This window comes from Centropristis striata, chromosome 16, assembly GCF_030273125.1.
Source record: "Centropristis striata isolate RG_2023a ecotype Rhode Island chromosome 16, C.striata_1.0, whole genome shotgun sequence".
Lineage (NCBI taxonomy): Eukaryota > Metazoa > Chordata > Actinopteri > Perciformes > Serranidae > Centropristis > Centropristis striata.
Window position 1 is genome coordinate 24,322,883 of NC_081532.1, and position 12,067 is coordinate 24,334,949.

The 12,067-nt window shown below is 39.7% G+C and overlaps 1 protein-coding gene across 1 annotated transcript in view; it reads right to left on the reverse strand.

The window, feature by feature from the left end:
* gabrb1 (gamma-aminobutyric acid type A receptor subunit beta1) overlaps positions 1–12,067 on the reverse strand; it is a 150,785-nt gene that overhangs the window by 38,493 nt on the left and 100,225 nt on the right. The window contains exons 6-7 of the mRNA XM_059352919.1: positions 4,588–4,731; positions 1,720–1,872 (exon numbers count right to left, since the gene is read on the reverse strand). Of these exons, the coding sequence (XP_059208902.1) occupies positions 1,720–1,872; positions 4,588–4,731 (297 nt within the window). The remainder of the gene's footprint in view (positions 1–1,719; positions 1,873–4,587; positions 4,732–12,067) is intronic.

Sequence of the window (12,067 nt, forward strand, 5' to 3'; positions counted from 1 at the left end):
TTTAGTTTGAGTAGAAAGCACTGCACAGTCAGACCGTGTATGTAATATGTTGCATATAGTTCATATGTTAAAGATTAATAAATACATTTAATGTAATCTGTTGGCCAAGGGTCTTTTTTTATAGAGTTTATAAGGTGAGAAACAAAAATTAGTTAAGTCAAATAAAACGTGAAAAATGTAGTTTGGGTATATGTAAATAAATTAACTGGTGTCAATGCAAACGTTAATTCAGTTGAATATATTAGGTTGGTTCAATTTAAATGTATTAGTTTGGTTCAATAACTAAACTGTTAAGAAAATAATTTGAATCAAGGCAAAGAATTATTAGTATTAGTATTATTGTTTACATCAACATAAAATAATCAGGTCATAAGAAGTTACTCTATTTAGATTCTATGAAGTCAAATATTTTAGATGTGATATCTGGACATCATTTTTTGTAGTTTGAGCAAGGTTATACTTTTTTCAGTGTGGCAAATCTGGCCCAACCAAATAAAAATTGCTAAAAAAAACCCCATTTACTACCAAAAGTCGAAATAAACTTCAATGCTTTTTGGCTCATAAGAACCTATTTCATTAAACATACAGCAGAAGTAAATGAGCAGACTGAGCAACAGGTCTGGAGAAACAGAAACAAATGATCCTTGGTCTCATAGTCGGGAGTGTTTCCACTTATTTTTCCGGCTGGTTTGCTCCTGCTGCCTTCTCAACCTGCTTGTACCATTTTGTCACTGGAACTGTATTTAACCTTTTTGTATTTTAGCCTTCTGTGTTTTAGTCTCTACTCTGGTTCTTAACCATGGTCCTAACCTTATCTAACAGAACTGATTATACTCATGTCATGATGACAAGCTGTCTATCATGTTGGTGATAACCCTCTGGGGTCACATACAAAATGTTTACTACCCATGTTTGTTATCCATTATTTCAGCACAACTTCACCATGATCTCACTTTCTTTTTTCACTTTAACCTACTTTATTAACATATTGGGCCCAAAATTACACAAAAATCATGAAATCTGAAATAAAATTATACTATTAATTACAATAAAATATTACAAATATGCTCAATGAACTGTTTTGGACCTGTAAATGTAAACATAGGTTGCAAATATGAACATATAAGATGAAATTCAAATATAATACAACTATATACAATAAATTCCCATAAAAACATGTATATTTATAGGAATAGTGTTAGCTGATTGTGTAAAATGCACTGCCTGCCTCGTCCCATCCTACTTTTACGCTTGAATAAATATTTTTGTACTATCAGATTTAAACTAATCATATCTTTGGTTTTACATGACGCAGGAGCATCAAACAAAAAATTGATCAAAGTTTCAAGTCTGTAAATTGGAGTAAAGTTGACAACTTCGCTTCATGTGACCCCATTTATTTTCAACGGCGATTTGAAAACGTTGCATGATCTGATCACCCCCAGAGGATTAATCATGTAGAATGTTTCCCATTGATCACTAGGTTAGCTTAGCATGTAAGCATGCTAATATTTGTCAATTACTTTCAAATGTTTGACCCAATTAGGCCACTGAAATCAAATTATTTGGATTCAATGCCTGCGCACAATAAATGTCAATGTCAATTCTTCTGTAATTTATTGATACATGTTAGTGTAAACCAACCCACAGACACACCAGCCAACATCATATAGCAGCAAATATGATTGTGAATGTGTAAAAACTTGAAAAGTGACTAACCTAAGGCTACTCTGGCAGCCGAGGCATCGTAATTGATCCAGAAGGAGACCCAGGACAGGATGGTGATCAGGGTAGAAGGCATGTAGGTTTGCAGGATGAAATAGCCAATGTTCCTCTTCAGCTTAAAGCTCAGGGACAGACGTGGATAAGAGCCTGTTACACACAGGATTCACATGTTTAATCAGATTTAAAAGAACTTTATTTATATGTGCCACAATCAGAAATATACAATAGGATATACATTTAAAAAGAACTGCTTGTGTGACCGAACACTTTCAGACAGCTATCACCATTGTAGTTACCATGTTGATTAAGTTCATTATGGGCTTAAATTTGTCTCATTAATACCTGTAAACACAGAGGGTGATCTACAAATAGTCTTTGATCTGCACACGCGTTGTGCTATCCACAAATACACATTTCTAATTTGTAACTTGTATTTTGGTTTTTACAAATAAGTGTGTATTTGTAAATACACAATTTTCTCTCCATTTGTTAAATTAAAAATTCTGTTTGTGAAGTGTGACTCTGCATTTGTGAATCATCAATCACACACACACACACACACACACACACACACACACACACACACACACACACACACACACACACACACACACCTCTTTCCTCAAAGAAGCATTTTTGAGACGTTCTTGACAAGATCCACACAGATCCACAAACAAATAGCTGGTGATTCACAAATGGCCGCCCTCCTCAACCAGTGTTGTTGCATACAAATATTCCTTCCACAAACACCAATTTAGGATTTGTATAACTTGTGTGTTGGTTTTTACAAATAAAAGTATGTTAAGTTTGTAAAAAAAAAAAAGAAAAAAGAAAGGCATTTGTAAAACTCTTCTTCTACCTGTGAAGTGACAGGGACAGGGACCCCGCCAACGTTTTTTGCGGCAACCCCTGCCGGCGCGGAAACGCACCACCCCAGCTGAAATGAATTGAAAAATGTCGCCAGCGTCCGACATCCCTATCTGAACTGTGTTTTGGAGCAGGTCTCTTTCCTCTCTGCTCTGCTGGCCGTGCAGGGTAATTAAACGTGTAACCAAACAGGCACAGTCGCGATAGTGTTATCATTGTTTTCATTTTCACTGTAAAGGTGCTAATGTAATGTAGGGCAAGGAAAAATAGTTTTACTTATGTTCCAATCTTCGGCCATGGCTTTACTGCAAAATCGAAAGTTAAGTGTAAGTCCACCTTAAGCAGAGTCCAAACTATAGCTCCATCTATGCAAATAACAACACTGCCACCTAGTGTTGAGGAGGGCGGCCATTTGTGAACCACCAGCTGTGTGTTTGTGGATTCTCTCGACAAGAACGTCTCAAAAATACGTCATTGAGGAAAGAGATGCATGTGTGTGATTGGTGATCCACAAATGCTGAATCACACTTCACAAACAGAATTTTCAGTTTTACAATTGGCTTTTTTTATTATTATTTACAAATACACATTTATTTGTAAACACCAACACACAAGTTACAAATCCTAAATTGGTGTTTGTGGAAAGAATATGCAACAACACTGGTTGAGGAGGGCGGACATTTGTGAATCACCAGCTCTTTGTTTGTGTGGATCTTGTCAAGAACGTCTCAAAAATGCATCTTTGAGGAAAAAGATGCGTGTGTGTGATTGATGATTCACAAATGCAGAGTCACACTTCACAAACAGAGTTTTTACAAATTAGAAATGTGTATTTGTGGATAGCAAAACATGTGTGCAAATCAAGGACTATTTGTAGATCACCCTCTGTGTTTACAGGTATTAATGAGACAAATTTAAGCCCATAGTTCACGAGCCATTAACAAATATGTTTTACACTTGTCTGACATGGCACAGAAAAATCTGAAATAGGAAAATCTAAATATCTATGAATTTTGACGAATTAAAAAACAGTTGATGACAAAGAGCAGGAGGAGACTGAACAGAGGTTAATGAGCTCATCAGTCATCAACAGACAACCGATTCCAAAACAGTTGGGATTCTGTGTAAAATGTAAATAAAAACAATATGCATCAACTTCAAGATTCATAATGTATGTTTGGAAAAATATTCATCACCTTCAACATGAATTATGTTTTCAATTTAATGTCAAAAAGGATTATATCACATCCTGTTCTATTTACATTATAGACAATTTCCCTTTTTTTCCCCCTGAAATGGTGTTGTATAAGAGGAATCCTGGATCTATGCAGTGAAATTACAAAAGGTAATTTAAAGGTATACACTGGATTAAAAATACTAAAGATTATTTTTATCTGATTGAAATTAATCAGTAAATGAAAGCGAAAGAGAAATGGGTAAGACATGACTCTGTCATTGTACACTGCAAAAAAAGGTGTGTCTAAAACCAGATCAAACAGTAAATCTGAGGGAAATGATCTTGCTGCATGGACAGATAATTTACCTTGACAAGATTTATTAAATTAAGATTATTAAATCTAGAAATAAGCATGTTGAACACTTAAAATAAGAAATTAACTCTTAAAACAAGATAAATGATCCAACACTTCTAAATCTAAAGTTTTTTTTATCTTGGTAAGAAACAAATTACACTGCACTCTGCTAATTCTCTAATTTCTCATTTTAAGCATTCAACATGCTCATTTCTAGATTTAATAATCTTAATTTAAGAAATCTTGTCAAGTGATCATTTCCCTCAGATTTAGTGTTTTTATCTTGTTTTAAGACACACCTTTTTTTACAGTGTGCTGATGGAATTAGTGCTGTAAAAATCTACATCATGCTGAATTACCATAATATCATATCCCAACAAGTATAGTATGTTGTACAGTCATACATGGAGTTTTTCTCAGATTCCCCAGTCAAAAGGTTGGAGTATCACAGTATGACTGTTACCTGTGGCGAACACAGCTTTCTTGGAGAGCGTTTGGTAATCTATGATGGAGAACTGGGGCAGTTCGATGTTCTCCACTCCGGTGACTGAGCCGATGTTGCTTCCTCCCTGCCAATAGAATTCAATGTCATCGGTGGTGTATCCATCTGAGGGAAGCAAGAGAACACAAAACAAGGTAAACTTTAACTGCAACACAAGGACAAGCACATTTGGATCCAGGAACAATAATATGCAGCAGATTTCCAGGATGAAATCTGCTGCATACGGTGATCTAAAGTGCGTGAATGTGATTGGGTATGCAGCCAGGCAGCATAACTTAAAGCCATAAGAGCATCTTTGGGCATGTGGAAGTTTTCACGCCACGCATTTTCATCAGCTACTCCTTCCACAAAGTTCTCCACCATCACTAGATCTCCCAGGTCTCCTCCAAAGCTGTGTGGCTCCTCCCACCAATCGGTGCATCCAGAATGTGATGGAGGTAATTCCAGATCCTTCTCTGTTCACTTCATCTGTACATATCCTGTACATTTGGTGGAAAGACTCCTGTAAGTTTATTAGAGCTGCCAGAGCAGCTTGAAGGTCCCACCATGGAAAAAATCCACATGTTTCTTTATTTCCTGTACTGGAGCATGGATGTGAGGTAAACGTGTACGTGACGTGAGCAGATCAGATCAGAGTTTTGTGTCTTGTCAGTGTAGACAACACACTGCGAAGGAGAGGATCTAAGTTTTACACTCTGGAGGGTGGAGGCACATTTTTGCGTTTTTAAGCCCCAAAAACGCCGTCACCGTCTAAACGAAAGGCACTTCCATCCATCCATCCATTTTCTTCCGCTTATCCGGGGCCGGGTCGCGGGGGCAGCAGGCTAAGCAGGGCATTCCAGACGTCCCTCTCCCCAGCCACAACGTCCAGCTCCTCCTGGGGGACCCCGAGGCGTTCCCAGGCCAGGAGAGAGATATAATCCCTCCACCGTGTTCTGGGTCTTCCCCGGGGCCTCCTACCAGTTGGACGTGCCCGGAACACCTCTAACGGGAGGCGCCCGGGAGGCATCCTTACCAGATGCCCAAACCACCTCAGCTGACTCCTTTCGACGCGAAGGAGCAGCGGCTCTACTCCGAGCTCCCTCCGGATGTCTGAGCTCCTCACCCTATCTCTAAGGCTGAGCCCAGCCACCCTACGGAGGAAGCTCATTTCAGCCGCTTGTATCCGCGATCTTGCTCTTTCGGTCACTACCCAAAGCTCATGACCATAGGTGAGGGTTGGAACATAGATGGACCGGTAAATCGAGAGCTTTGCCTTCCGGCTCAGCTCCTTCTTCACCACGACGGTCCGGTACAACGTCCGCATCACTGCTGACGCCGCACCCAACCGCCTGTCCATCTCACGCTCCGTTCTACCCTCACTCGTGAACAAGACCCCGAGATACTTGAACTCCTTCGCTTGAGGCAGTATCTCTCTCCCCACCCAGAGGGGACAGTCCACCGTTTTCCGGCAGAGAACCATGGCCTCAGACTTGGAGGTGCTAACTCTCATCCCAACCGCTTCGCACTCGGCTGCAAACCGCCCCAACGAGTGCTGGAGGTCCCGGCTTGATGAAGCCAAAAGAACCACATCATCTGCAAAAAGCAGATGATGTGGTTCGAAAGGCACTTGATGTGGTTCGAAAGGCACTTCCGATAAAATATTTTGTCGTTTTTACCCGCAAGCGTCCTCGTGTAAACGGGGCCTTAGATTAAATAGAATTCCATCTCCAGTTGACAGCTGAGGACAAGTTCATAAATGCTGTTTTTACCTCAGGAGCGTATTCTCACTTTGGTACAGTTCAACTGTGCTGAATGTAATATGGAGCACATAATATAAAACCATACGGATGGATCTGTTGTTGCTGATGGCAGTGGTAACAAACCAGGTAAAATGAGTGAATGAGAGAAAGCATGGAGTAATGAAGATGTCAGTTGCCTGTGCTGCCATACAAAGTCTTACTGCAGTCACTACATTTTTTTGTTTTATGTTGTGACAAAGTTTTAGATTTCAATTTTGATTTATTTCAGAGAAATAATTATATAAAAACCACAAAATCCAACTCAAAACCAAGCAGTAATTTCACTTACCACGGTCTGCTTTGGATATATATACTAATTTAAACATAGAAATAATAGAAATTATAAGTTTATTTGAAAGGAAAATTATTATCTAGATATTGATCAAGTAAACGAGTGAGCTGAAATTATATTAAGACTAAAATATAACATTTCTTTATAATATTAAGTCTAAAATACACAAATCTTTGAATAGAGTTGTTAAACACTTTAAATACACTTATAACATAATCAATTTGAAAATGTTTATTCACTGAATAAATAATTCACTGTCCTCTTTCTTTCCCCAGCTGTCCACTGACTGTTGGTCCATGACCTTTGACCTTTACCTAGTGGATGAAGCCAGATGTTGTGGTTTGGCGAAACAGTCTGATTCTGAGGTTCATTCAGTCTCTGGTCCAGGCTTACTGTTCTACCCACAAGGTGTCCTATCTGCACCCGATTCTGACATTATCACACGATTGAAAGGTTTTTTTTATCAGTGATAAGGTCCCCATAGGTCAGGGTTGAGAAGGTTGTTGTCAGTCCATTCAATGGGCTGCTATATAATAGTTTTATGTTAGGCACAGGCCTCTACCATCCTTCACCTTGGAGACCTGCACTCGTGTCCTATGACAACCTTGAAGTGTAGATTGAAAGATAACTTTTATCAGTCACTTGTCCTGATGTGTGTAAGGTATTTTATTCATACCATGATGTAATTGCTGAAATCGAACCATTTAATTTTTATTTTGTAAACCTAAACAATAGTTTTGGCTAGGGGTATGACGAGATTAAACTCAACGATATTTCTCGTTGCGTTAAAAATCTGTCTCGTGAGATTTGTGAGTTATCCAAACGTCTATTTGTGACCTGTGGGGGCAGTACAAGGAAAAGAAGGTGGGGGAGGAGGAGAAGGAGGGGAAGCAGCAAGCAGCCAGAATGACATCACAGGGCCCGGTGGCTCGTTAAGAAGAGTGAGAATGAATCGAAGAGGCATAGTCCTGCTAATAGGCTAACAGTTAGCTCTGTAGCAGTACAGTGTGTATGTGCTAACAGGCTAACAGTTAGTTCTGTAGCAGTGCAGTGTGTATGTGCTAACAGGCTAACAGTTAGCTCTGTAGCAGTACAGTGTGTATGTGCTAACAGGCTAACAGTTAGCTCTGTAGCAGTACAGTGTGTATGTGCTAACAGGCTAACAGTTAGCTCTGCAGCAGTACAGTGTGTATGTGCTGCTGCTGCAGGAGGTGTTCACTTAGCGATCTCTGTTTGTTTACAACAAGCACCGGACACTCTGTGCACAGTTAGTGATGCCGGTTAATTCACTATTACTTTGTTTATGATCAGTAGAGACTCTGTGCATAATTAGGGCCTCGGGGCAATGGCACCACTGTTGGGCAAATGCACTACTGTTATACTGTGGATTTTTTCTTATTCCTCTTCTGGACGCAATTTCGTCCTGCTACTAGTCCTACAACTTAAAGAGTTGCAGGACAAATTATATATCAAAACGTGCGGTTTGATCGGGATCGGTGTGCTACTTTTCTCTACAGAATACAAATTTTTCGCGATGTAAGTCGCGAAAAACTGCTCAAAATTTTGCATTGAAATGAATGGGACGGCCGACAAAAAATGATTCATGAATCATTGGAGATTTTTAAACGTCTACTTCTCCGGCATAATTTCACCTAGAGACTCCATTTAAACTTTAAACAGTAGACACAAGTCTTGTGTATCGGTGTATTAATCCACGTTTCGATAGGTCATATCATTTTTTATCAATCCCTGTTCAATGACCATGATAATTTTTGGAGAAATTCTGAGATTATAATGGGTCAGTATTGCACGGAATGTTCGTGTCAGAGTGTGTGATGTCATCGCTCAGAGTGTAGAGGGAGAGGTAAAACTGTCAAAAAATACATTTTAAAACTGCGCTCCAGGCCGCAAATTCCACTCTACAGAAATAATTTATACATAGAAACGTAGGAAAATTTGTCTTCTCACTCACAATCCTCTGGTAAAGCTGTCAGAGTTATAGTTTGGGCGTAAGACGCAGAGATGATCCACCAACACGCACCAACAGCCTCATTGGCTCCCATATTAAAAACGCAGGAAGATTTCGGAAAAAGGGGAAAAAAACTGTTTTTTTAGATCGCTCTAACAAAGCTATTTTTTCATTTTTCTTTAAAAAAAAACCCATCTGTAGACGTTCAGGAAGAACTCAGGACGCTCAAAGTGAAGTCGGATCAATAATAGGTATTATGGTTTTGCCAAAAATGCTTTCTGTTCGAGACCAGAAATTTCAGTCTATCCACCTCTGCTGTCATTCTGCCGGAACAGGTGCCAGTTAATTCTGTTGATTGCTTTGATCTGATTGCCTTTGATCTTTGATGTGATTACAGTTACAGATACACACACACACGCACACACACACACGCGCGTAAGCACGCACACTCCTCACACATGCATACACATGCTTCAAACACACGCACGCACGCACACACACACAGTAACTTTATGTGATTGTAATTACACACACACACACACACACACACATTTACATTTACATTTAGCAGACGCTTTTATCCAAAGCGACTTACAGGAAGAGTAAAAACAAACAAACACACACACACACACACACACACACACACACTTTGAGGTTAAAGGGCATAGTTTTAAATCTCTGAAGAATCTCATCATAGTGTACACACACCGGCAGTAGCCCCCGTGTCCCTTTCAAAATTTCCCCAGAGGAAATTTTCTAGTTAGCCATGCTGCCTTGTTTTGATCAGCTGCTGATGTTATGCAGTTAGCGATGGCGACCACAGTTGCTTCTCCCGTGTTTAATCTATCGATTCATGTGATCACGGATCACAGTTGAAACTGTCACTAAGCGATTATGCGACGATCGAAAACCATATGTCACCTCCAGAGTCTCTAAATCCCTCTGGGGCCTTTTAGTAATGGAGACACGCAGTGAGTGGACATTTGAGAGGGAGTGGCCTGAGACTTTCCCGGTGGCCACTCTTTCCTCTAAAGGAAACACGGCTCAACACGGTTTATCTTATTTCAACTTTTATAAATTTTAGTTTTAGTTTCAATTTGTGGAAGAAGACGTTTATTAAAAGCTCATGCTTACATCATGCATGTAAAGAGTTACAATAAAACATTTCATAATACATGTGCAACTGGGTTAAATAAAAGTCTGTTGGTCCAGTCATATATTGTGTTGTTGTAGTTTTCTTAAAATCTCCTCTCGTCTTGTTCTCGTGAACCCAATATCGTGTCTGGTCTCGTGAGCTGTATTGTCACACCCCTAGTTTTGGCGCCTCAATAAAGTGACAGAAACGTAAGGAAACAGTGACCAACCATTAAATAGGCTGATAACAACTCTCTGGACCTACTAGAAGGTGGATCAGGCCCCTATTTATCCACACTTATAGGGATGATGAGTTGATCCCAACGGACACAGTTAGAGACCGGCTGGTGAACACAGTGGAGCATTTAGCAGCTAGAGCGACACATATTTCCCTCAGACGTTAGTGGAGACCAAAACCTGAGCCAAGAGTGAGGTTCTTTCCATGGTACCTGTTGATTTACCTGGATTTCCACATTACAGCCCTTTGGTCAGGATCCAAAATAGTCATTACAGTGAAACGGTCTTGCTTCATTATCATACACTCAAAACAGGAAGTGTGACCAAGCGGCAACCTCCAGGTCTGAGCAGTGAGGCAAACCAGGAAGTGCCTTAAGCTGCATTCTAGCGAAAATTCCAACAGGGTGAGCTGACGGTGACTGCAAAATCATTTTGGTCCATTCATTTCAATACAAAATGAGAAAACTTCTCACTTGATTTCTTAACTCATCAAGACAATGTGATGTTAATAGTGTAAATAATGGCCCAATTTAGAAGAAAATAGAAGATAAAGCATCGCATGATTTGGGCCGTGGCTACCTTTGATTTGAGAGAGAAGAAAAGCAATGTGAAGAAAAGCAATGTGTATCAAGCCTGGACATAATAAAGATTATTATATTTATTATGTCTATGGTATCCAGCCATGAACTTGTTTATCGTTGCCCTTATGTCCGTCCAGTTTCTACTCATAGCTTTGACCCTTTCACAATGTATTTTCATTTAATGGTTTATTGGAACATTTTGTTCAGTAAAAATATCTTGTTCATAGTTTGGTTGGACTAATAGACACTCCAAGGAGTCGCTGTTAATTTTTCTTAGGTAATTTACATACGTATTGGTTTTGTTTTTTTGCTAGCCAAAATGAACATCCCAGTTAATGCTACAGTTAGCCTAATGCTAACATGAATTAGCAGCAGCTTCTCTCAGTCAGGTTGAGGTGTAGAGAGGCTGTAGTCAGTGATCAGATCCCTCTCCTCCTCCACAGTCCAGATATGGTCTGCTCCCCGTATCAGAAACAAGATGGCGACACAAGATGGCGACGAGTGTAACGCCGTATTCGATGCCTTAAACGGGCAGTCCACAAAACAACGTCACGGGCACTATGTCCATTATTTATACAGTCTATGTATGTGACAAATATCTCCTTCAGATTTGAAGAGGAGTTGAAGAAAAAAAAAGATTCTTAATCAATTAGACTGATAATGCTGAAAGCAGGCCTTTCTCCTTCTGTTCAACTGCTGAACATTTTCCAGTCTCCAACAGAGCGAACTGGAACAACAGGCTAGTCTCTGGGCTATGTCTACAGCCTGGACCAGGGTGAATCAGGCCCCAACTGCCCTTTCAGTAATTAGACTAATTTAATTGGGCCAGCTAGTCTCCCTCTTCAGATTCTCCATCTTATCTAAAGGCAGCAGCAGGATTTTAGGGAATTAGCTACCTCATATTGCTTGAAGGGCTTCATTATGATGTTGCCTTGTGTTTTTCTTTCTCACATACTGTTTGAGTTTAAACAATGACAGAATATTTTTAGTGCATCAACATGATTGAGGTACAGTTAAGCCACAAAAATCATTCATTCTTATCAAAAATGCTTAAACACTGGCACAATTTAAATGCTTTGTTGGTAATGTCTGTATTCCCATTGTAAATTTGTTTTCGAAATGTGTTAATAAAATTAATAACTTCTCGTGTCATCACAGAGGCACAGATCTCTTCTGATGATTGAACACTGATTTGTTATAGCCTGCCTTTTTACACCTTGGATCTCAGGCTCCGTTTACATGATGACGGTCTGAACAGAAGACGCAAAAGTGGCGTCTCGTCTTCACTTTTTATTCCGCGTTTAGACGAGCGTTTTCAGGAGGAAATCTGCTGCATACGGTGACGCAAAAGTGTGTGAATGTGATTGGTAATGCAGCCAGGCGGCATCACCTAAAGAGCATCTTTGGACATGTGTAAGTTTTCACGCCACGCATTTTCATCAGCTAC